Source organism: Muntiacus reevesi, chromosome 2, assembly GCF_963930625.1.
Source record: "Muntiacus reevesi chromosome 2, mMunRee1.1, whole genome shotgun sequence".
Lineage (NCBI taxonomy): Eukaryota > Metazoa > Chordata > Mammalia > Artiodactyla > Cervidae > Muntiacus > Muntiacus reevesi.
The window spans coordinates 73,971,897-73,996,877 of record NC_089250.1 but is presented as its reverse complement, the minus strand read 5'-3'; the positions used below and the strand labels follow the sequence as shown (position 1 = coordinate 73,996,877).

The following is a 24,981-nucleotide window of genomic DNA, read 5'->3' as shown; positions in this document are numbered from 1 at the left end:
TTGGGAAAGTTCCAAATGAAACAAGGTATAATCTTCTCTCTGTTTACACAGTGGTTGCTTTCCAAAAAAAAAAACCCAGTGTATATTAATACCCTGCAAAAAAAAAAAAGATGTTCTGTTTATATGCAAGACAAAGTTCTTTACTAGACTCAGATAACTTATGAACAGGGTTTTACCTAACCACTCCTATGAATGCCTAGTGGAACTGGGGACTGGCAGAGTACTTCCTCATTGCACAGAGGTCTGAAAGTGAAAAAAAAGTGAAAGTAAAGTTGCTCAGACGTGTCCAACTCTTTGTGACCCCATGGATTGTAGCCTAGCAGGCTCCTCCATCCATAGAATTCTCCAGGCAAAAGTACCGGAGTGGGTTGCCATTTCCTTCTCCAGGGGATCTTCCCGACCCAGGGATCGAACCCGTGTCTCCCACATTGTAAGCGGACGCTTTACCGTCTGAGCCACCAGGGAAGTGTTGCAAGCTGCTGCCCACAAATGCCAAGAGTGCCCACCAGTCAGCCCCTGGAGGTTTCCAAAATGCACTCCCCTCCTGAGGGGTGGGGGTGCCACCCTACTCAGGGCGCCTCCGTGCGCGTCTCTAACTGTGCGGTGCCCGACGGGGGCGCACGCGCTGGAGGTCGGCCGGCCCGCGTCTCACCTCCTCACTCTGGTTGCAGGTTCCATGCAGGTGATGAACAAGACGCGGCGCATCATGGAGCAGGGCGGGGCGCACTTCATCAACGCCTTCGTGACCACGCCCATGTGCTGCCCCTCGCGCTCCTCCATCCTCACCGGGAAGTACGTCCACAACCACAACACCTACACCAACAATGAAAACTGCTCCTCGCCCTCCTGGCAGGCACAGCACGAGAGCCGCACCTTTGCCGTCTATCTCAACAGCACCGGCTACCGGACAGGTGAGCCCGGCTGCCGGGGTGGGCGCGTGCGCAGACGGGACCCGCCCAAGTGGTACCCAGCGCCCTGCCTCGGATCGCCGCCTTTTCCCCTGCGGTCCCGTGCTGCGGGGCGGGGGTCCCAGCAACTTTAATTTAGAAGCTATGCCTTGCCTTCTAAATGCGTTAGAGAAACAGATTTATTTGCTCGTAGAAGGGCTTGAAAGTGACCTTTTCAACGGAATTTGAGTTTTGTTTTGTTTTTTTTAAGTGAGCCGCTTTAAAGTTTGAAATATAGTACAGAGGCCGTGGACGAGCAGGAGCGTGAGTTCTGTGTGAATTGTGTCATTTAAGCCGCTGGGGACTACTTCATTGACTTAAGGCCATCAGCATGGAACAGGCTTCCAGAAGAACTGGGGTGGGGCACGGGGATTAAAATTGGCGTGGAGGATGGAGAGGCCCGTGCGTGGGGACTGTGGCCGCTCTGCAGATGGCAGCGCAGTGTTCGTCCACCCTTGACCGTCTGCACTGCCCAGGGTGCTCCATCCCGTCTGCCGTGGGTGCCCACAGTGCTGCATCCTAGGTGAAGAGTGAGTGAGACTTTCTGTCTCCTTATCTTGCATGAGGTACTTTGGTGGGTTCTGGAGACACCTGCCAGGCTGGTTGCCTGAAGCAAAGGCACAGTTACAGTGGCTTACCTCCAGCAACATTGCAAAATCCTCCAAACTCGATTTAATTTGCTTTAATTTAGAAAAATAAACAAGCACTCCCCACCTCGAGTAAGGAGCCAAGGCAGTTGTGAAATCAGATATTGTGACTCCGGTGTCGTAACCCCAGGAAGTTGTGCTCAAGCGACAAAGGACTCGTTTGGGTGGGAGTGACAGAGAGGAATGGATATCGCCATTTTGTTCATTCATACGTCCATTGAAGACACTTAGGTTGTTTCCATAGCTTGGCGGCTGTAAATGTTGCAACGAACATGGGATACAGGTAGCTTTCAAGTTTGTGTTTTCATTTTGTTTGGATAGATACTCAGGAGGTGGAATTGCTGGATCATGTGGTAGTTTTATTTTTAATTTTTGAGGAGCCTCCAAACTGTTTTCCATAATGGCCATACCAATTAACATTCCCACAATGAACAAGGGTTCCCTTTCCTCCAAATCCTCTCCAGCACTTATTCTTTGCCTTTTTGATAACTGGTATTCTAACAGGAAGGCTTCCCAGGTGGCGCTAGTGGTGAAGAACCCACCTGCCAATGCAGGAGACATAAGAGGTGCAGATTCGATCCCTGGGTCGGGAAGATTCCCTGGAGGAGGGCATGGCAACCCACTCCAGTATTCTTGCGTGGAGAATCTGCCTGAAACAGAGGAGCCTGGCGGGCTACAGTCAGGCTTACAAAGAGTGGGACACGACTGAAGCAGCGTGGCCCACAGCACATTCTCACATATGTGAGGTGATATCTCATTGTGGTTTTGATTTATGTGTCCCTGATGATTAATGATGTGGATTTAGATGTACCTGTTGACCATCTGTATATCTTCCTTGGAAAAAATGTCTATTCGGATCTGTTGCTCCCTTTTTAATTGGATCGTTTTAGTTTTTTCTATTGAGCTACATGAGTTTTTATGTATTTTGGATGTTAACTCCTTATCAGATGTAATGATCTGCAAATATTTTCTCTTGTTTGGTAGATTGTCTTTTCATTCTGTTGTGCAGAATGTTCCTCTGCTGTGTTTGCTGTCTTCCCACTTATTTCCTTCTGTTTTTATTGCCTTTGATGTCAAATAAAAAAAAAATCATCACCAAGACCCATATCAAATGATGATTTCACATCATATGTTCCAAGTCTTTAACCCATTTTGAGTCCATCTTTGCCTATGGTGAAAGATAACAGTTCAGTTTAATTCTTTCATGTGTGGCTGTCCAGTTTTCCCAGTTCCATTTATTAAAGAGACTGCCCTTTCCCCCATCATATATTCTGGGCTCCTTTGGTATAAATTAACCAACCATATATGCATGGATTTATTTATGGACTTTCTAATCTATTTCATTGATCTATGTGTGTTTTTATGCCAACACCATACTGTTTTGATCACTGTTGCTTTGTGATACGGTTTGAAATCAGGGAACATGATGCTCCAACTGCATTCTTATTTCTCAAAATTGCTTTGACTCTTTGAGGTCTTCTGTGGTTCCATATAAATTTTCAGATTATGTTTTCTCTCTCTGTGAAGAAAGCCATTGGATGGTCTAATGGTTAGGACTCCATACTTCCACTGCAGGGGGCACAGATTTCATCCATACAGCACAACCAAAAATGAATAAGTAAACAAGATAAATAAAATTTGTAAGTAATAATTTTTTTTAATGCCATTGGAAATTCGATAGGGATTGCATTGAATCCGTAGATTGCTTTGGATAGTATTGACTTTTTTTTGGCTGCACAAGGTCTTCATTGCTTTTGCACAGGCTTTCTCTCGTTGCAGTAAGCAGGAGCTCCTCTTCATTTCAGGATGCTGGCTTCCCATTGCAGTAGCTTCTCATTGCAGAGTGCAGACCCTGGGCACAAGGGCTCAGTGGCTGTTGACTCTTGGGCTCTAGGTCACGTGGGATTCAGTAATTGTGGCTTGCAGACTTGGTAGTTGTGACTCGGAGGCTCTAGAGCGCAGGCTCAGTAATTGTGATGTGTGGGTTTAGTTGCTCTGCAGTATGTGGAATCTTCTTGGACCAGGGATCAAATCGTGTCTCCTGCATTGGCAGATGGTTTCTTATCCACTGTGCCACCAGTGAAGCCCTAGTATCAACATTTTAACAATATTAATTCTTCCAACCCATGAGCATGGAAATATCTTTCCATTTATCTATGTCTTCTGTTTCTTTCCTTAATTCAAGTCTTAGTTTTTAGTGCAGAAGTCTTTCACCACCTTGGTTAAATTTATTCCCAGATATTTCATTCTTTTTTATGCAGTTGTAAATGGGATTGTTTTATTAATTTATCTTCCTGATAGTTTGTTATTGATGTATAGAAACTCAACAGATTTTTATGTATTGATTTTGTATCCTGCAACTTTACTGAATTAATTAGTTCTAACAGTTTTTGGTGGAGTCTTTGGGGTTTTCTATGTATAATATCATGTCATCTACAGATAGTTTCACTTCTTCCTTTATGACTTGGATGCTTTTTCCTTCTTTATTTGCCTCATTGCACTAAGATTTCCAATACAATATTGAATAAAAGTGGTGGCAGGGAGTTCTCTTGTCTTCTTCCTGATCTTAGAGGAAAAGTTACTAGTTTTTCACTGTTAAATATGATGTAAGCTATGGGTTTTATTATGTTGATGTATGTTTCCTCTACAGTCACTTTTTTTGAGAATTTTCCTCATAAATGGTTGTTGAATTTTGTCAAATGCTTTTTCTGCATCTACTGAGATGATTTTTATATTTCATTTTTAATGTGGTGTACACATTGATTGGCTGATGGTGAACTATCCTTGCATTTCTGGAATAAATTCTACCTGATCATGATATATGACACTTTTAATGTATTATTGAATTCAGTTTGCTAATATTTTGTTGGAGATTTTTGCATTCTATTTTCATCAGAGATATTGGCCTATACTTTTCTTTACTTGTGGTATCCTTGGCTGATTTTTATATCAGGGTAATGCTTGCCTTATAAGATGAACGTGGAGTTATTCCTTTCTATTCTGTTTTTTTTTTTTTTTTTTGGAAGAGTTTGCAAAAGGCTGGTATTAATTGTTCTTTGAATTTTTGGTAGAATTCACCTATAGAGCTGTCTATTCCTAGACTTTTATATTTTGGGAAGTGTTTGATTGTTGATTCAACCTTCTTGCTAGTCTGCTCAGATTTTCTATTTCTTCATCAGTCAGTGTTGGTAGGTTATGTGTTTCTAGTTAGAGTTCTCTAGCTTGTCAAACTTGTTGGCCTGTAATTGCTCATAGTAGTCTTTTATGGCCCCTTGTATTTTTGTGGTATCAGTTGTAATGTCTCCCTTTTTATATCTGATTTAACTTATTTGAATTCTCTCTCTTTTTTTTCCTGGTGAGTCTAGCTAAAAGTTTTATCAGTTTTGTTTATCTTTTCAAAGAACTGGTTTGTACTTCCATTAATCTTTTCCATTGTCTTTTTTGTATCTATATTTCATATATTTTTGCCATAATCTCTATTGTTTCTTTCCATCTACTAACTTCGGTCTTTGTTCTTTTTCTGGTTCCTTGAATTGTAAAGTTTAGGTTATTTATTTGAGATTTTTCTTGTTTCTTGATGTAGGCATTTATCACTTAGAACTTATCTTGCTGCATCTTGTATGTTTCAGTATGTTGTATTTTCATTGTCTCATTATTTTTTTTAATTCTTTTGATTTCTTTAACTGATTTGTTGTTCAGTAGCATGTTGTTTATCCTCCGTGTATTTGTGAATTTTCCAATTTTCTTCCTGAAATTGATTTCTAGTTTCATACCATTCTATTTGAAAAAGGTGCTTGATAGAATTTCAGTTTTCATAAATTTATTAAGATTTGTTTTGTGGCCTAACACATGCTCTATCCTGGAGAATGCTTCATGTTCACTTGAAAAGAATGTGTTTTCTGTTGCTCTTGGATGGAACGTTCTGTGTGTGTGCTAAGCCTATCTGGTCTACGTATCATTTTAGACCTATGTTTCCCTATTGATTTTCTCTCCGGATGATCTATCCATTGATGAAAGTGTGGTATTAAAGTCCCCTCCTATTATTCTATTGCTGTCTATTTCTTCCTTGGGGTCTATTAATACTTGTTTTATATGTTTAGGTGCTCTTAAAGTGATCAGAGACTCAACTGCCTTCTGTTTCTCCTTATCTCCCACTGATGAGAAACAAGTCACAGGAGCACATGTGATGGCAAAAGAGTCTGGGGGAATGTAGTCTTTATTCTGGGTGACCATTTGGCCAGCTAAAAATTCCATTACTATGGGAGAAAAAGAAAATGAATACCAGGGGAAGATTTAAGTTACAACCTCAATAATAGTTCTTAGTCATTTGTATATGTAATACTGTTTGAATAAAAGAGGTTAGCTGGAATTGTAGAAGACTGAAACCAGAAAAAAGCATTCTTTAAATAGACCAAAAGTTCATTTAAATAGAACTTTTAATGTATTTGTTTAAGTATTTTATCTTGAAAAAGTGAAACTACACTATTTTGAAAAATAACCTTATTCTATGTTATATTCTAACAGTATTTAACAAAGGTTATGTTATAATTGTGGTTAGGTTATAGGTTGATTCTTTAATTAGATGAGTTGATAAAGTGTCAATTAGAGGCAGGGAGGGAGATAACTTGTTAAACAAATTTAAATGATAGCACCATTTGATGTCATTTATTTCACCTTCTATTTTCACAGCAAATCATACAAAGTCATTTTTGCAAAAGTATTTGAGGATTTGATGAGTTTGCCCTTCCCTGGTGGTTCAGCTGGTAAATAATTCGCCTACAATGCGGGAGACCTGGGTTCAATCCCTGGGTTGGGAAGATTCCCTGGGGAAGGGAACAGCTACACACTCCAGTATTCCAGCCTGGAGAATTCCATGGACTGTATAGTCCATGGGATTGCAAGAGTCGGACACGACTTAGCAACTTTCACTTTCAGTTTTTTCTCTTAACCCCTTGACATGTGAGTCTTCCCTGTGAAGCATTGATTCCCTCATCATCATTTTCAGTGGTTTCTTCTTCAGCTATCTCACAGACCAGATTATTGTTTGTCAGTGGATTCGCACATGCTTCAGGCTGTCCTCCAGCATCACTTTAATTAATTTCTCAAAACCTTGCATCTTTCACAAGATTTGCAATTTCATGTTACCATCATCTTGCTTGTGTTTCCCCGTGTTTGCAGTAGAGATTGACAAAGGATGAAGTGAGAGGTGCTCCATTTAAGCAGGACAAATACCAATTTGTTCATGGATATTTCTGGGTGCTGGCTTCCTCTCACTTTGGGGAGGGACTTGGATCTCAAATATAAACACACTTGAAAGGGTAAATTGTATCTTCAGTTTTTACAAAATGTACTTAGTCATCTATTTTAGCACACTTCAGCTACCCTGACTGTGCTCACTACATAGGCACCAGCTAAAGTTATATTGTCTTTAGAATGAGACGCCTCCAGGTCTTTGCAGAGCGGTTGAGAGCAAGGACTCTGCCTGAGTTCAAATGTGAGCTCCACCACTGACTAGCTGAGTGAACTGGAGTAAGTTTTCTAACTATGCCTTGGTTACTTCAAGGGAGAAGAACGCTACTTAGCTCATAGGGTTTGGTGAGGATTACATGTGCTACAACAGTGATACATATGAAGAAACATTGGTGGGACTTCCCTGGCCGTCCAATAGTTAGGACTCTGTGTCTCCACTACAGAGGGCACGGGTTTGATCCCTGGTCAGATCCTGCATGCTGCAGGGTGGGAGCCCAAAAAAAAGAACATTAGCAATGATAAACACAGCCTCACAGAACCCCAGACCAATGTTCAGATGGATGTCACACAGCGTAATATCATGTGATGGGAATAAGTTATACCCATGAATCCAAAGATAGCAGCACATACTCAGCCTCTCTGGTAATCAGGGAAACACAGATTTAGCCAGCAGTGCATTATCACGGCTCACTCATCACCACAGCAAATATCTCAAGGCCCTGCCCCACCAAAAGGTGGTGAGGAGGTGGGAAAACAGGAAGAGAGAGGTGGGGATGCGCATTAGCACCTACTCTGAAGAGCAGGTTGGCAGTTCCTGGCAAAGTTGAAGAGGCATCTCCTTCCATTCAGTGGTTCTCTGGCTCTGTACCCCTCAGTTCTGAGGAGGTGGCATTTGAGTTGTGCTTGACCAAGGAGAGGGTGCTTCTTGGCAGTGCTTGTGGCTGGTAAGTGGCCATCAGATCCGAAGAACAGAAAGCTCCCCCGCCAGCTCCCAAGTGATTTTGACAAGTTATTGAACTTTGTGCTCCCTAAACCAAAAAGGGGCTTCTCAGGTGGCTCCAGGGTAAAGAATCTGCCTACCAATGCAGGAGACGAAAGAGATGTGGGTTCAGTCCCTGGGTTGAGAAGATCCCCTGGGGGAGGAAATGGCAATCCACTCCAGTATTCTTGCCTGGAAAAATCCCACGGACAGGGGAGCCTGGTGGGCTATAGCCCATAGGGTTGCAAAGAGTCGGACACAACTGAGCATAGCATACAAACCAAAAAGATGCAGGTGAGCTTTCGACAGAGGCAGATTCTGTGGTTTGACTGTGTCATAATTTTATCACAAGGCCTGAGGTCTCAAGATGTGGTTGGCGCTGGGAGGGGTCCCGTACCTCTTCCTTTGTATGATATGCTAGCATTCAGCAGGATCTTCTCCCAGAATGCCCAAGTGGCGAGAGTCTTTCTGATTGGACCAACTCGAGTCACATGCCAACCCCTGAACCAGTCACCATGGAGAGCAGATGACCTGCCAGTCAGCTGAGCCCACATCACCTGGCCCTGGAGCGGGGGATGGAGTCAGTGTTCCCCTGGCACCTGTGTGCCCAAATGAAATCAAGGGCCTTTGGAAAGGATAAAGAGGAAGCACGTACTGCAATGGCATTCACCAATTTCCAATAGCCTGCTTTGGGCAAAACAGCAACAACCAACGGGAGAAATAAATACCCCTTCTGGATCTTTCTGATGAATTAGATCAGAATGCCCATTTTCTTCTCATCAGGGTACTGCTTTCTCATTCCATGTTGCCGTCTGAGCCTGGCTGTTCGGAAGCCGCTCCCCCGCCCAGCTCCTGCCATCTGGTACAGACGTGTAGAGATGTGAGCACTGGTGTTTGAGCCTCCCACCCCTCCCTCATCATGTTCTAGAACACACCGTGGGAGGAGGGGAGCACGCCCCTCATGACCAGCCCCAGCTGTGCCGGGGCTCCTAGAGCTCTCCAATTATTTTCATTCTTCTCCTCCAACAAAACTGGATGGGGGAGGTCAGCTGGGGACCTGGACTACTTGGCTGTCAGCCTTGGGCAGCCACCCTCACTTGGGGCAGGTGGGGGCTCGGTGCCATGATGCGCACTGTGGCAGGATGCCTGGGGCGTTGGTGGAGGCTGGAGCATCCCCCAGACACAGGAGGGTGGAAAGACAACTGCTGAGCGTTTGGGCATCCCTGACAGAGACTCACTGCTGCTGTGTAAAGGGGTGTGTGTGAGAGCGAGCGAGCTAGGGAAAGAGGAAGAGAGACAGAGACTTTTTTTTTTCCCCCCTGATGTGGTTTTAGGGCCACAAAGACGTGAGAACTGGTGTTTTTCTGTGAAATAATCCCCTCCCCTCCCTCTTTCCATCACCCGGTTTTGATCTGCTTTTAGCCTCTTGCCCTGAAACCTACACGCCAGCCTCCAGCTGCCTGCCCGCCATCTGCCTCTGGATGTCACCCCGGCACGTCGAACCTGGCGTGTCCAGACTGACTTCCTGACCCTGCACCTCCCTCCCAGGCACCTCTCTCAGTCTTCCCTTTGGCGGTCCTAGTCGCTCGGGCCAAAACCTGAGTCTCTTGTTTGTTTTCTTCCTTTCACACTCTGCATTGAGCCCATCAGCAGATCCCATCAACTGTCCCTTCAAAATACAGCAGAACCCCTCTGGTGCCATCACCCATATCTAAGCCTCCTGGGCTCCACTCCCACCAGCCCCAGCTCTCTCCTCTCTGGCCTCCCTGCCTCCCACCTCGCCCCACGAGAGTAACCAGAGCACATTCGTCACAGCACCCAGAGACTGCTCTCAACCTCATCAGATCCTGACCCACCACTCTCACTCAGGGTGGGGCTCCCACAGGCTCCTCAGGGTCCTAATGGGCTGCCCTTCTGTCCCTCACCTCCTGACCACCTCACCTCCTATTCTCGCCTCCTTCCTGTTCCTCAAGTGAAGAGTGAAAGTGAAGGTCGCACAGTCGTGTCCTGCTCTTTGCGACCCCCTGGACTATACAGTCCATGGAATTCTCCAGGCCAGGATACTGGAGTGGGTAGCCTTTGCCTCCTCCAGGGGATCTTCCCAACCCAGGGATTGAACCCAGGTCTCCCACCTTGCAGGCAAATTCTTTACCAGCTGAGCCATGAGGGAAGCCCAAGAATACTGGAGTGGGTAGCCTATCCCTTCTCCAGGGGATCTTCCTGACCCAGAAATTGAACCGGGGTCTCCTGCATTACCAGCGGATTCTTTACCAGCTGAGCTACCAGGGAAGCCCCCTGTTCCTGAAACCATCCAGTAACTCCTGGCCCATTCCCGTCTCATGGCCTCTGCACTTTTTCCTTCTCTAGAGCCTTCCTCCCCTCTCCTCTGCATGGCTTTCACTCACTTTCCTGAGACCATCATTCAGGTATCACCTCCTCAGGGAAGCCCTCCTTGATTACCCATCCAGCAGAGGGTCCCCTTCCCTCTTTATCCCCTCACCCCACTTTTTTAAGTCAGAGTCCTTGTTGCCACTTCACATATATTTGAACGCTGACTGTCCAATTTCCCTTGTGAAGTTACATCCCCTGCCCGCTTCCAGTTCTCCTTGCCCTAGTTCCTGTTTTATCCGCCTCCCCAGTCCTTTCACTGCGGAGAATGCACCTGGCCACTGATCTGGTTGCTGTGTCCCTTCTAAACCGTCAGCTCCCTGGAAGCAGGGACGTGTGGTCTGTCCTCCCCAGCGTGCCCGAGCTGGAAGCCGTCCTGTAGTAGCTGCTCATTGGATGCTGCGGGACGAGTGGGTGAATCTATACTCCGTCCAGACCCGGCCGCCTGCCTTCCGACCCTCTGCCCTGTTTTCTATGCCCCGTTCTCTCGCGCGTCTCTCCCCCCGCCCCCGCTCCTGCCATCTCAGCCTCCGCTGCGCAGAGGAGAAAGGACTTCGCTTCTTCCTGGGAGGGCGCCTGCGGCCCCGGGTGCAGCTGTTGGGCCTTCACAATGGCCGCCTTCTCTTGGTTTGGCCTTCCTCCTGGGTTTGCTCCCCGCTCTCTTCCTCTCCCCCGAGTGCACACACAGCTCTCTTCTTCCCTCCGTCCAGCTGCCCCCTCCACCCCCTTGCCCGCCCCCTCTCCAGCCTGTGGGGGGACAGCAGAGCGTCTGCGTTTGCCCCGGGAAGGAGGCCCCCCTTAAGAAGCAGGGCAGCCTTGCCTCTCCTGACCCCATAACCCACCTTCCCTGCCATGAAAGCCAGGTATCGGTGGGGTAGGCAGCCTCGCCCAGGGCTCCTTAGCGGGGTACACATGCATCCCGGTCACACACATCTTCAAGCTACTTTTATCTCTGGGCAATGGTGAAGGACAGGGAGGCCTGGCGTGCTTCAGTCCATGGGGTTGCAAAGAGCTGGACATGACTTAGCAACTGAACAACAATCTTTTTTCTTAAACTGCAATGTAATAGTCACTCTCTTCGTCTAAGACCTTCAGCTTTCAAACCAAGTAAAGTATGGGTGCAGGAGTCCAGAGACTGAGGCTCAGCTTCTGACTCCTCTGTGACCTTGAGCTGAGACCCGCCCCTGTGGGTCTCAGTTTCCCCATCAGTGCAGGGGAGCTGCCATGTCTGCGTGTAAATTACCTGGTCCCTGTGCTGTGATTGCGCCCTCAGAGTCGTGGGACCAGTGCCCACAGACTTGGGAGCAGAGCTGCCCCAGGCCGCTGGAGGAAAGAGGAGGCAGATGGTCACCCTTCTCCTCGACTTTTCAGAAACCGGGTGTGAGGCGGGTGGGGCAGGATTTCTACACTTTGAAAACCCTGTGTCCCAGCCCATTAGCCTGGATATTCATTTCCTGTCGCCGCTGTAACAGAAGTGCCACAGCCTGGCTGGCTCCAAATCAGAAATGCATTCTCTCACAGTTCTGGTGGCCAGAAGCCCAAGCTCATGTGTCAGCAGGGCCCGGCTCCCTCTAAAGCCTCCCCGGGAGGATCCTTCCTTGCCTCTTCCAGCTTCCGGTGGGTGCCAGCGAGCCCTGGCATTCCTTGGCTTGTAGCTGCATCCTTCCTGTGTCTGCCTCCCTGTTGGCACAGCCACCTCCATGTGGGGCCCTCTCTTCACGTGGCCTTCTCCTCTCTGTGCATCTGCACCCAAATTTCCCTCTTCTCTAAGGACCCCTGTCTCCAGATGAGAGCCCACCCTTATCCGCTGTGACCTCATCTTAACTTGATGACATCTGCGGAGACCATATTCAAAATAGAGTCCCCTTCACAAGTGTCTGGGGTTAGAACTCAAACATGTATTTTGGGGGACCACAGTCCAACCCACACCAGCTGGGTTCTTCCCCACACACCACTTTATTTAATCCTCATGGATGCATTAACCTCCATTTAGGCTGCAGTCTTAACGTCCAGCTGGAGCAAACCCTGCAGGCCATCAGGGATGCTCAGAAGCCAGCTGCCTCCCCATCATCACCTGGGCTGCAGGCCTAAGCCCAGGGCCGTCTGTCACCCAGCCAGTCAGCAACGCGCATTGGTTTTGCTCACGGAGGTCATTCAGTCAACCTCGTAAGTCAAAACCCCAAAGAAACTGTTAGTCACTAAGTCATGTCTGACTCTTTGTGACCCTGTGGACTATAGCCCACCAGGCTCCTCTGTCCATGGGATTCTCCAGGCAAGAACACTGGAGTGGCTTGCCATCTCCTTCTCCAGGGGATCTTCCTGACCCAGGGATCAAACCCGGGTCTCCCACAATGTAGGCAGATTCTGAGCCACCAGGGAAGGCCCAGTCAAAACCAGTGAGAAGGACGACTGTGGTGGGTGAATATATACCTCTGACCACCTAGAGCCTCAAGGGGCCACAAGGCACTTTGCAGGGTGTGGCCTTTGCAGGCAGCTGCCAGCCCTAACTGCCTCTCCCCTGGACGTTCTGCAGGTGTTCAGACTAAAGCCAATATGGTAGCCCCTCGGCACCAGGAGCTACTTAACTTTCCATTAATTAAAAATAAACCAGATTTTAAATCCCATTTCTCCATCGCGCTAGCCACGTTTCAAGTGCCTCTGTAGACACACATAGGTGCCAGATGGGATGGTGCAGATTACAGACTGTTTCCGTCACTGCACAGGGCTCTGTTGATCTGGAGAGCCTCAGAATAGAGTGTAACTCAAGCAAAATCTCTCTGGGAGGAGGGCACAAGCCTTTGGGAATATGATCATTACAACAACAAAAGTAGAACCAAAACCGAAAAATGCAGGTGGTCACGATGCAGCGTTCACCATGCCCAGACCTCGTGGTGCGTGTTTGATGTGATTCACACTCCTCCGTCCTCACACAAGCCTGTGATATACCTGGGTCCCCCTCTCCTGCTGCAGTGCCCCCCTTGGGCCCCCAGCCCAAGGTTCCAGTTTTTGTCCCTGCCTCTCCAAGCCTTTGCAGCCATCCGTGGCTGGGTCATGGGTCAGGGTCATGGGTCAGAGTCGGAACCAGCCACACAGGAGGCTTCATCCTGGAGCCGGTGGGTCCCACCTGTCCACAGTAAGACAGGTTCTTATTTTCTCAGCATCTGGCACATCTGATTTGTTGGAATGCGATATCCAGGTTTTTACTGACATTGCCAAGATTTCTAATGTGGATTATTCATTCTACTTTCTAAAAGATTAAACACCAGGCAGGCCCACAGCAAACATAATGTGTGCAGTGGATTCAGCCCACAAGCCACCATGTTTGCAAACTTTTTTCTAACACGGTGGTTCTCAAGGGGGCACACCTCCCAGTAGGGCTTAACATCTGTGGAGGCATTTCCGGTGGTGATAAAAGTGGAGAGATGCTGCTGGCTTCCGGGACCAGGGATCTCTGATGTCCTGCTCTGCACAGGAGAAGCCCATGTAGCCGCTGAATTGCCTCGCATTCCACATGGCTTCTCAGTCTTCCACCAGTTCATTATGTGAGTGGATTATTTAATATTTATTGTTCTCTGAGCCTTGTCTGTAAGTTCATTTTATATAAAAACCCTTTTTTTGCACAGTTTTAATACATTCCGAATTTTCCAGAAACATAAGGATAAGTAAGTAGGGCGTGTACTATATGTGAATGCAGAACTTTTTCCAGAGTTCTTCCCTCTTGCGAGCAGTCTCACCGATGGCAGGGCCATGTCAAGTATGCGACTTGCAGTCCCACCGAGTTCACATGTGTCCCTGTCACACTCCCCCTGAATCTAGGTTCACGCGTCTGACCACTCCATCCTGTCTCCTTGTTGGATGTGACTGAAAATTCATGCTGACATGTTTCTTTATTATAAACTGACTTCCTTTTTTTCTTGTGGATTGTGATTGGAACATTATATTGATTTTTTTTTTGAAATGATGTGCGTCTGTAGCTTTTGTTGCCTATAAGTTTCCCTGCAGGAAAATAAGGGAACATTACAAAATATTTGTCACAGAAGTGGGGCATCTGTCTAATGGTGTGGCAAACAGCTCTTTGAAGGATCAGCTTAGTGTCAGGTTCCTCCAAGATGATAATTAAATATCCATTGATTGATAGATAGTCTTCCTGGGCTACCTTCTAAAGGGTTTCTTATGGATTTTCTCCACCTCCTTCATCCCATTCTTCTGGACAAAACCATAGTTTATGGCTGATTCATGTTGAGGTCTGACCAAAAACAACAAAATTCTGTAAAGCAACTATCCTTCAATAAAAAAATAAATAATTTTAAAAAACCATAGTTTATTTCTTTAATTTTATTGAAGTATAGTTGATTTACAATGTTGTATTAATTTCTTCTACAGAGTGACTCAGTGATACATATATATTCTTTTCCGTTATGGTTTATCCCAGGATGTTGACTATAGTTCCCTGTGCCGTCCTGTGGGAACTTGTTTATCCATGCTGCATATGTGACAGTTTCCCTCTGTGAATCCCAGACGCTCCTGCCTCCTCGCCTGCGCCCCTCGGCCACCACACGCCTGTTCTCTGTATCTGAGACTCCGTTTTCGTTTCCTAGTCCTCTCGACTTGTATCATGGTTTAGATCCCACGTGTAAGTGACACCATGTGATATTTGTCTTTCTCATTCTGACCTCACCTCGTATGGCAGTCTGTAGGTCTGTCCATGTAGCTGCACATGGCATGATTTCATTCTTTTTTGTGGCTGAGTAATATCCTACTGTATGTATGCTCCACATCTTCTTTATCCATTTACCCGACGATGGGCATTTGGGTTGTCTCCACATCTTGGCTATTGTAAATAATGCTGCTGTGAACATGAGGGTGCATGTATCTTTTTGAATTAGAATTTCTTCTGGGTATATGCCCAGGAGTGGGATTGCTGAATCATATGGCAACTCTATTTTTGGTTTTCTGAGAACCCTCCATACTGTCTTCCATGGTGGTGGCGGTACTGATTTACATCCCCACCAAGTGTAGGAGGGCTCCCTTTCCTCCACACCCCCTCCAGCATTTGTTACTTGTAGACTGCTTTTTTTTTTTTTTTAATTCTGGCTGCACTGGGTCTTCTTGGTGGCTCTTCTCTAGCTGTGGCACATGGGCTCTAGCGCTCGAGCACTCGGTAGTGGCAGCGTGAGGGTTTAGTTGCCACACAACGAATCTGCGTCCCCTGCATTGGAAGGCAGATTCTCAACCACTGCACCAGCAAGAGGGTCCCATTTGGAGATTTCTTAATGATGGCCGTTTTGACTAGTGTGAGGTGGTGTAGGAGAAGGGGACAACAGAGGATGACACGGTTGGATGGCATCACCAACTCTATGCACATGAGTTTGAGCAAGCTCCGGGAGTTGGTGATGGACAGGGAAGCCTGGCGTGCTATAGCCCATGGGGTCACAAAGAGTCAGACATGACTGAGCAACTGAACTGAGGTGATACCTCATTGTAATTTTAGTTTGCATTTCTCTAATAATTAGTAATGTTGAACATCTTTCTATGTGCCAATTGGCCATCTGTAAGTCTCCTTTGGAGAAATGTCAATTTAGGTCTTCAGCCCATTTTTCAATTGGGTTGTTGGTTTTTTGTTGTTGAGTTATATGAGCTGTCTGTATATTTTGGACGTTGAGCCCTTGTCGGCCCCATCATTTGCACATATTTTCTTCCATTTCATAGGCTGTCTTTTCATTCTGTTTATGGTTTCTTTTGCTGTGCAAAAGCTTGCAAGTTTGATTATGTCTCATTTGTTTATTTTGGTTTTTATTTCTATTGCTTTGGGAGACTGATTTAAGAAAACATTGGTATGATTTATGTCAGAGAATGTAGACAAAACCATGCTTTAAAAGGACCAGGAAGGAATTCTCTAGTGGTCCACCGGTTAGGACTCTGCTTCCGCTACAGGGGGCATGGGTTTAATCCCTGGTCAAGGAATTAATATCCGGCATGCCTTGGCATACGTGCATAAATAAATGCGTGCATGCATGCACGTGTTAGTCGCTCAGTCTTGTCTGACTCTGTGACCCCATGAACTGTAGCCCACCAAGCTCCTCTGTCCATGGAATTCTGCAGGCAGGGTAGCCACTCCCTCCTCCAGGGGATCTTTCCAACCCAGGGATTGAACCTGGGCCTTGTGCATTGCAGACGGATTCTTTACGGTCTAAGTCACCAGGGAAGCCCAAATGCATACATACATACATATTTTCAGATACAGCGCACCCTGATGGCATTAAAACCTGGCCGTAGTGCTGGGTAGTGTGTGTGGCACCAAGGGAGGGGGATGGGCTCCATCCCAGACTAATGAAGTTTCCAGGGAACAGATGGCCCCGGTCCCCATTTGCTGAAGCTGCATGACTCTCCCAGGAAGTGGGTGGCTGAGGCCAGCATTTAATTGGAAACCCAAGCAGCCCGCCCTCCATGCCTCAACCAGAGCCTCAGGGTCATCTGCAGCCCAGCCGTGACCTCACCAAAAGCAGGCCGGCAGAACACAGGGGCTGGTGAAGAGGCGTGTAAACAGCAGCCCCAGCCCTCCTTCCCTCCGGGTGTCTGCTTGTCCTGCTTCTCCCCCGCGATTTGCCCGTCCTCCTCCCCACCTGGCAGCTAGAGGAGGCTTTGAAAACGGACGTGTGATCATGTCAGTCCCTGCTCCCAACCCTCCACTGGCTGCCCACTGCTCCAAGAATAAACTCACAGTTCCTTGGCCTCCACACCTCCCTGTCCCCTTCTTCTACCCCCTCTCTTCCTTTCTCACCACATTCAGGCCACCCGGGCCTCTCTGCTGTTCCTCAGACAGTCCCAGGTCGGGCCTGCCCCAGGACCTTTGCACTTGCGGTGGCACTGCTCACAAAACTTACTGCTTGCCGTCCCTCTTCATTCCTTGCTGTCTCCTTCCATCTCCAGCATTCCTGCTGCGTTCCTGACCTCCCTGTGTCAGTGAGTCCTCCCCACCCCCATTACCCAGAAAGCCTGCTTCTGTTCTTCAAAGGACTTATCAGCTGCCTTTAAATCCTCTCTGGTGTTCTTTTGTTGTTGCAATTGTTGTTTTCTCATGGAAAATGGAAATACTCATTTTCCTGAAACATGGCTGTGTTTTGAACGATAATTCAGAATGTGGATTGCACACCACTTGTGACGTGTTTGTCAAGAATAATTTGCATGCTCAGACGTGCTTTAAGAGTCTCTGCTGAGCGTTTGTCGGCCTGTGCTGGTGTCAGTGAAGCGTTTCTCAGGCTTTCATGGAGATCTGAGTAAAACGTAAAAGTCAAAGAATCCCCGGTGGACTCTCCATGAGGTGGTTGTTCCGTCTTACTTCCGTAAGCCCTCTGGAAATGTGTGTAGTGCCTTTGTGTGGAGCTGTGATATAATCTTCTGGTGGTGTTTCCCACAACAATATGGATATTAAAAGTTTTACATTTGCTTAAAAGAGGGAAAAATCACTGATTTGTTGTCTCAGATCAGAGTAGGACTTTGGTTGGTTTTGTTGGTGGTGGTGGTGGTGTGGTGGTGGTGGTTTTATAAAGCAGAATAAATCTTTGCTGTCCAAGAGTCCTGAAAGCTAGGTCAACATGAAAAGGTACCTCTCTGAGTGTGTTCATGGTGAAAGAAATCAGGTAAAATAATGTCATCCTTGAACTAACAATCATTTGTAACCTGTATCTCGGGTGTTTTGAACTTATTTCTTGCCTGTTTTGTTCATTGCTATATCTAAGAACAGTTTCTGGCAGGTGTTAGGTACCCAGTAAAAATTTGAGTGAATGGATGAGTCTTAGGCGTTAGGCTTGAAGTAAGCAGAAAATGAAAACAAAATGGAATTTTGATTACTGTCTGACTTGCCCAGCATTAAGAAATGTAATTGAAATTAGTTCAGGCAAATTTGGCTGAGTCTCGGTGCTCATTGTTATCAGAACCCTGTCTTTTTGCTGCTTGGATTTACTTTGATTTGGGTTGGCTTTATTCTTAGGAAGGTGTGCCTTTATGATGTCAAAATGCCCCTTCCAACCCCCTCACCACCCCTCACCCCACCTCACTCCCTCCCCCCACATCCCATCTTACCAGGCTGAAAGAGAGAACCTCTTTCTGATGCGCCAGCGAAAGTCTCAGAGGATACCTTCATTGGCTCAACTAGGGTCACATGTCCCTCCATCACCCAATCACAGAGGCCAGGGGAGATGGGCTCCCCTGATTGACCAGGCCCAGATCATGTGCTCAGCTCAGGAGCTGGGAGCTAGAGAAAGCCTCACTTGGAACAGGTATCACTGAGAGAGGGAAAATGTTGGTTCTTTCAGAAGCACAGTCACCAAAGGACAGGAGAATTGGTGCTGGGCAGATAAATAAAACAGAGGTCTGCTCCAGAAACCCAAATCCAGGTTCCACTTCAAGAGGCAAGTGGAAAGAAGGCCTTTCCCCCAGCCCCCAGTTCTCTCTGCTTCCAGCCCAGGATGCCTCCTTCATACATAATCAGGCCCCCGCCTTCCTCATGAATTTTCCTATAGCTCTCAGCTCAGCACGATCCCATCTCTGGCATCCAGAATTTTTACAGCATCAATTTATCACTTCGTGCAGCAATCTACATTCGGTATCTTTTCAAAAGCAGAAGAAGGAGATTCATGTAACCTTGCAAGCAGCCCAAAGTTAAAAGGATCCGGTTACAGAAGATCAGAAATGTCCCAGCCCTAAGAGCTTTGGAACTCTGGGTTTATTTAATGTATTTCTTCCCGGCCCTGCTTCCTCAGCCAATTTGTCTGCCAAAAAAACAAAAGACTTCAGCCCTGTGGCATTTTGCATCTAATATTTATAGCATTCTAGAGTTTGCAAAAGCTCTTCCTCCTCATTTATCACTTGTTCCTCTGCTGACTCCGACTCTGCCCCCAGAAGGTTAGTAGGTTTGTTCTACTCTGCCCCAAAAGCCCAATCACAGATGGCTCTGGTCTCACAACTCAAGGTCCTGCTCCTGACAGCGGGAATGGGATGGAAACGTGGCCAGGGCCAGCTCAGTTTCTCTTCTTCACCCTTAGGACCAAATTTGGGTCTTACAAAGTGGCAGCCAGCAGCCCGAGGCCACACTCTAACCCTAAATTTATTGTGCTTGAGTTACAAGATGTTTTTTTAAATGTGGAAATTTCACCCCAAAATCCAGATTTCCAAGCTTTTTTTTAAAAAAAAAATTTAATTAAGATGATGATCTTACCAATATTAGCAACATTCCTGAATGATAAGGGTCAGCAGCCCACAGCCCACAGCGATCTATCGACTGCTTTTATAAATAAAATTTTATTCAAACACAGTCACTCCTGTTCATTTATGTATCATCTGTGGCTGCTTTCACTCTGCAGTGGCGGTGTTGATTCTGCAACAGGGACCAGAGACCACAAGAGCTGAAAAATATTTTCAGTCTGACTCTTTGCAGAAAAGGTTTGCTGACCCCCGGAGTGGCAGTAGCCAGCTGTGTTTGTGTCACAGCTGTCCCTAGTGTTTTTAGAATATAGGTCCAGGTGAGGGCAGCCCACTCCGGTATTCTTGCCTGGGAAATCCCAGGGACAGAGGAACCTGGCAGGCTACAGTCAACGGGGTCACAAAGAGTCAGACATGACTCGGCAACTAAACCACAACTGATGTTGTTGTTTAGGGCACATCAGTCCCCAAGTAACGGGTCATTTAGGGATAAGAAGTGCTGATTTCTCTCTCATTTGGCGGTTTGGCATCCCAGCCCTGGGGTGATAGGGCACTCAGAGGATTGTTACCCAGGCCCCTGTCACCTCGTTCCACTGCCCTGGGGAACTAGCCTTGTCCAGAATGACTGCCCGTGTCCACAGCCAGCCAGCCAGCAGGAAGTAGAAGATAGAGGAGAAGCATACCCGCTTTCTGTAGAGCCTTCACTGGAACCCGCACACCGTGCCCATCCACCAGGAGTTGGTCCTGGCCACATCTCCCTGCGAGGGAGGCTGAGCCTGTCGGCTCCATCCTGGCAGCCTTGTGCCAGCTCGCAGTTGAGTTTCAACAGAGAAAGGAGCCCATGGACACTGGGCAATACAACAGACGCCGTGACACCTCATCGGCCGGGCCCGAGTCTCCATTCGCAACACACCTCTCCTTCTCTTATTCTTGGTCCGTTGCGTTCACTCACAGGAGCACCAGAATCTTGTTTGCATCTGTGTGCCCTGTTGTAAACGGCGACATTCTCTCCCAGGGGACAGGAAGACGGGGAGCTGATGACCGCCAAGGGCAGAAGGACGGTTGCAGGCAGGGAGTCGTGCTCGCTGTGTCCCCTTGTTATATGAACCGTGTGCGTGCTCAGGCGCGTCTGACTCTTTGCAGCCCCGGGGACTGTAGCCCACTGGGCTCCTCTGTCCATGGAATTTTTCAGGCAAAAATACTGGAGTGGGTTGCCATTTCCTCCTCCAGGGACGCTTCCTGACCCAGGGATCGAACGAGAGTCTCCCGCATCTCCTGCATCAGCAGGCAGATTCTTTACTAGGGATTGGGAAATAATTGGGCTGAATCTGCTTGAAGGATCCCCTGCAAAGCATCTCCCCACCCTATCAGATCAGTGACTGGGGTCACGGCCCTGCCAAGATGCAGGGCAAGATAGTAGTCAAAAGCCAGGCTGGAGACAGGCCACCTAGGCTTCAGTCTCAGCTCTGCCACCTGGGGCCACCTGGGCCACGGACTTCACCGCTCTGCGCCTCAGTTTCTACAACTGCTTTTGCCAGCAGTTTCTGTCCCCGGACTGTAAAATGGGGACAGAAATATTATCTGCCTTGTTGGGTTGTTGCAGAATGCCATCACTGCCCAACCCAATGGTTTTCAAAGTGTGGCCCAGGAACCCTGGACACCAAACCATTTTTGTGATAATACCAAGACATCATTTGCCTTTTAACCCACATTTTCTTCATGTGTGCAGTGTGTCTTGATGGGTACACAACAAACCCACCCTTGTCTACAAAGGGTATGAAAAGATCCCATCCCCCTCCTTCCTGTGCGAGGTTGGGTTTTTCATGAAACACAACCAGAGCAACGAATCACGACGCATTGACTGCAGAAGTAGCTGTGAGAACCCAGATGTCTTCTGTTAAACCAGACCCTTAAAGAACCCTTGAAGGGCTTCCCTGACAGCTCAGATGGTAAAGAATCCGCCTGCAATGCGGGAGACCTGGGTTCGATCCCTGGGTTGGGAAGATCCCCTGGAGAAGGGAAAGGCTACCCACTCCAGTATTCTGGCCTGGAGAATTCCATGCACTGTATAGTCCATGGGGTCACAAAGAGTCAGACATGACTGAGCAACTTTCACTTTCAAAGAGATTTGCGAAACTTTAAAAATAGTCCAGCTCTTCTCACTAATTTTATTTTGTTGGAGGAAGATATGTTTATTTGCAATTTTGAAATATATATACCAACAAGTAGGTTTATTATTACTATTTTTAAATGAATGTATGTGTTTTAAATTTCTCAGTGTTCATTTCTAGTATGGTAACTATCACCTGATATAACCAATATGAACGAAGCTCCTTCACATCCTCAATAGCTCTTACGACTCTGAAGGGACCCTGATACCAAAACATTTGAGAGTGACCTCTGTGGACAAACACTGGCTTGGGGACCGTCTTCAGTTTTGCACAGCACCCCACAGGAAAGCCCTGCTCCACGCGGGTGAAAGAGATCCCAGTTCAGCCCATCAGACACCACTAATCAAATAGAAAGACAACAGTCTAACAACTCCATCTGCTGTTCTGCTCAAAGACAGTGAGTGCCCTGGGCGCTGGGCCACAGGAATCTGCTAGCCTCTCAGCCGGACAAGATTCCCGCAGGCCTCCTATCCCCTGGGCTTTCATTGGTTCCATCAGTTCACCATTCATTCCACAAATGTTCACTGACGCCTTCGTGCTTGCCAGACTCGGTTCTTGATGTAGAGAGGTGGTGAGAGCCAGGCAGGCAGAAACCCCTGCCCTCACAGAGCAGGTGTTCTAGTTGGGTGAGCGGGTGGGAAAAGCCAGAGGACAGATTCATCAGGTGGTGCTAAGTGCCGTGGAGAAGCAAAGTCAGTAGAAGAGGGGAAGCCGGAGTGGGGAGAGGCCATCTCAGTAGGATGTTTGGAGATGTACCAGAAGGTAACATTGGAGCAGTTCGCCTGGGAAAGGGGAGGAAGTGGTCCTTGGAGGCATCTGAAAACGGTGCTTCCTTCAAAGGAAACAGCAGGGGCAAAGTCCCTGAGGCAGAAATGAGCTTCCGGGGGCTGGGAAGATGGGAGAAGGCCTCCATGGTGGGAGCAGAATGGGCCAAGGCCAAGGGGAGAGGCGAGGTCAGGGAGGGGGCAGGAGGCGTATCACGTGGGACCTTGTGGGCCGTGACAAGGACTCCGGGTCTTAGTTCAAGGGTGACGCGGAGCTGTTGAAGGGTTTGGAGCAGAACCAGGGCCCGGTCTGTGATTTAACAGAACCCTTCTGGTGACGGTGGAGGTTGGATGGGAAGGTTGGAGCTTGGAGGTCAGATGGGAGAGGCATCGGGACCAGGGAGGAGGCCCCAGCGAGGTCCAGGCGAGAGAAGGTGGTGGCTTGGACCACGCTGGTCCCAGTGAGATGCGGGAGGCACTCAGTGCTGAGTCCGTTCAGAACATGGAGCCTCTGTGATGCATCATCAGTGTGTGTATCAGTGAAGCAGAGAGGGCAGCTGGAGATCCCCAGAGGGGTGTGGCCGGAGCGGCTGGCATTTACCAGAATGTGGGGTGCGAGGCAATTTTAGGGGAACCAACCAAAACTCCAGTTTGAGATGCCTATTTGGCACCAAATGAATTGACCCGGAAGGAAAATAATTTTTAAGTTTTGTTAGTCATCCAAAGGATACATAAAAATGGCCAAATGTTATCGTCTCACTGAGAGATGGACAAACACATGAAGTACACTGGACCCAGATAAGTTTGTCCGTTTTGTTCACCATTTCACCCCTCAGACGCAGAACAGTATACAGTAGATGTTCAATAAATACTTCTCTAATTTTTTTTAAAAATGGCAAAAACATATGAAAGAGACACAGGCCAACTGGAATTTGGAAGAAGTCATGGAGGGTGAAGACCCATTTGTGTTTTCTCAAACTCCTTGTGTGTGAAATGGGGTGGTTTGTCCTGGGAAAGATGGACTTTTCCAGGCTTCTACTTCATTTTTCACTGACCTTTCTGAATCGCTCTGGCAAACGTTGTTTGTTGTCATTGGCTTGGCTCCTTGCTCCCGCCCATCTCTGCTATCGTGTCACGCTCAGACGGTTTCTTTGTGCCGCATAAACATCCTTCCCCGAGCTCATTACTGGAGTCTCCAAGGGACCTTGTCATTTTCCAAGATGCTGTAGAATCTGGTTCCTAACAACTATTTTCGTTTCTCCAGGGACCTGAGTTCTCATCCTCCCGCCCCCATAAAGAAAAGCGAGCTATGTTTTGGGAACTCACAGTGCCTTTTTTTGGAGTGCTCCCCCTCTGCCAGACATGATTTCATTCGCTGCTGCCCCCGTTTTAAAGGCGAAGTCACTGAGGCTCAGAGAGGAACACTCACTTGCCCGAGGAGGCAGGGTTGAAACCCTCGCCCTTAGGATTCTGTAACAAAAACCAAGCTCTTAAAGCCACCCTGCACCCCAGGAGACCCACACAACTTCCGAAACTGTACCCAGCACAGAGTTCCTCCATCTCAGCATCACTGATGCTTTGGAGTCTGATCGTCCTTCGATGTGGGGTCGTCCTGGGCCCTGGCGGGTATTCAGCAGCATCCCTGGCCTCCACCCACTAGATACCAGCAGTGTGCCTCTCCCTGAGTTGTGACAAGCAGAAAAGACTCCAGACACGGCCAGCGTCCCCTGGAGGAGTGCAGATCGCCCCAGTGGATCTGATGCGCCTTCCCCATGCTCTGGATGTGGGCTAACATCACCACCACCTCCATGTAGCCTTTTTCCACAATGCAGCATTCTCTCCTAGCCAATACTGTGATAGAAATCCCTTCTAATAAAACCTGTAGCTGCTGCTCTTCCAGCCCTCCCAGGAAGGGTGTGAGCCTTAAGACACTGGACGGGGCAGCCTCACCCTGCCTGACCCATGGGCCTTCCCCAAGTCCACTGACCCAGGCACCCGGTCAGAAGCTGTCACTGTGTGCCCGCACTTAGCCATGTGCCAGGCTGGGGCTGCAGCACCCAGAAAAGGCCCATGCCTCGTAGACCCAGCGTGCCCAGGGAGAGGATGATAAACAGGGAAACGGCACACCTACAGGATAATCTCAGAGAGCGCCGAGTGCCATGGAGAAGATCAATAGCCTGGTGAGAGGGATGGGTGACTGCAGACAGAGCACTCAGAGACACCTTCTCAGGGGAGGTGACATCTGATCTGAGATGTCACAAAAGGAGACCAGTCCATGTGAGAAGGGAGAAGGCTAGGATCTGAGGCAGAGGAAGAACAGGTGCAAGTGTCCTGTGATGCAGTAAATTCAAAGCGTTTTAAGGAATGAAAGGTCAGGAGTGTTCAGAACAGAGTGGACAGCGGGGCGAGTGATTGGAGATGCAGGAGAAGGTTGTAGGACAGGTGGGGGAGTCACTAGAGGAAAATGACAAGGATCTTGGGTTCAGAAGGGTCCTCTGGACACTGGGGGGTGTCTGGGTTAGAGGCACCGACTGCAGGTGGAGGCTGCTTCCTCTGTGTGCAAAGACATGAGGATGGAGGAGCAAGTTGCATTTTTCCTTTTGGACTAAGTCACCCTGAAGGCCTTGCCTCTTT

General features: G+C 47.8%; 1 protein-coding gene across 5 annotated transcripts in view; it reads left to right on the top strand.

Annotated features, from left to right (window-relative positions):
- The window catches only part of SULF2 (sulfatase 2), a 124,893-nt gene that overhangs the window by 49,660 nt on the left and 50,252 nt on the right, over positions 1–24,981 (top strand). For all 5 annotated transcript variants that reach the window (XM_065922134.1, XM_065922132.1, XM_065922135.1 and 2 more), the window contains exon 3: positions 672–911. In XM_065922134.1, coding sequence (XP_065778206.1) covers positions 672–911 — 240 coding nt within the window. The remainder of the gene's footprint in view (positions 1–671; positions 912–24,981) is intronic.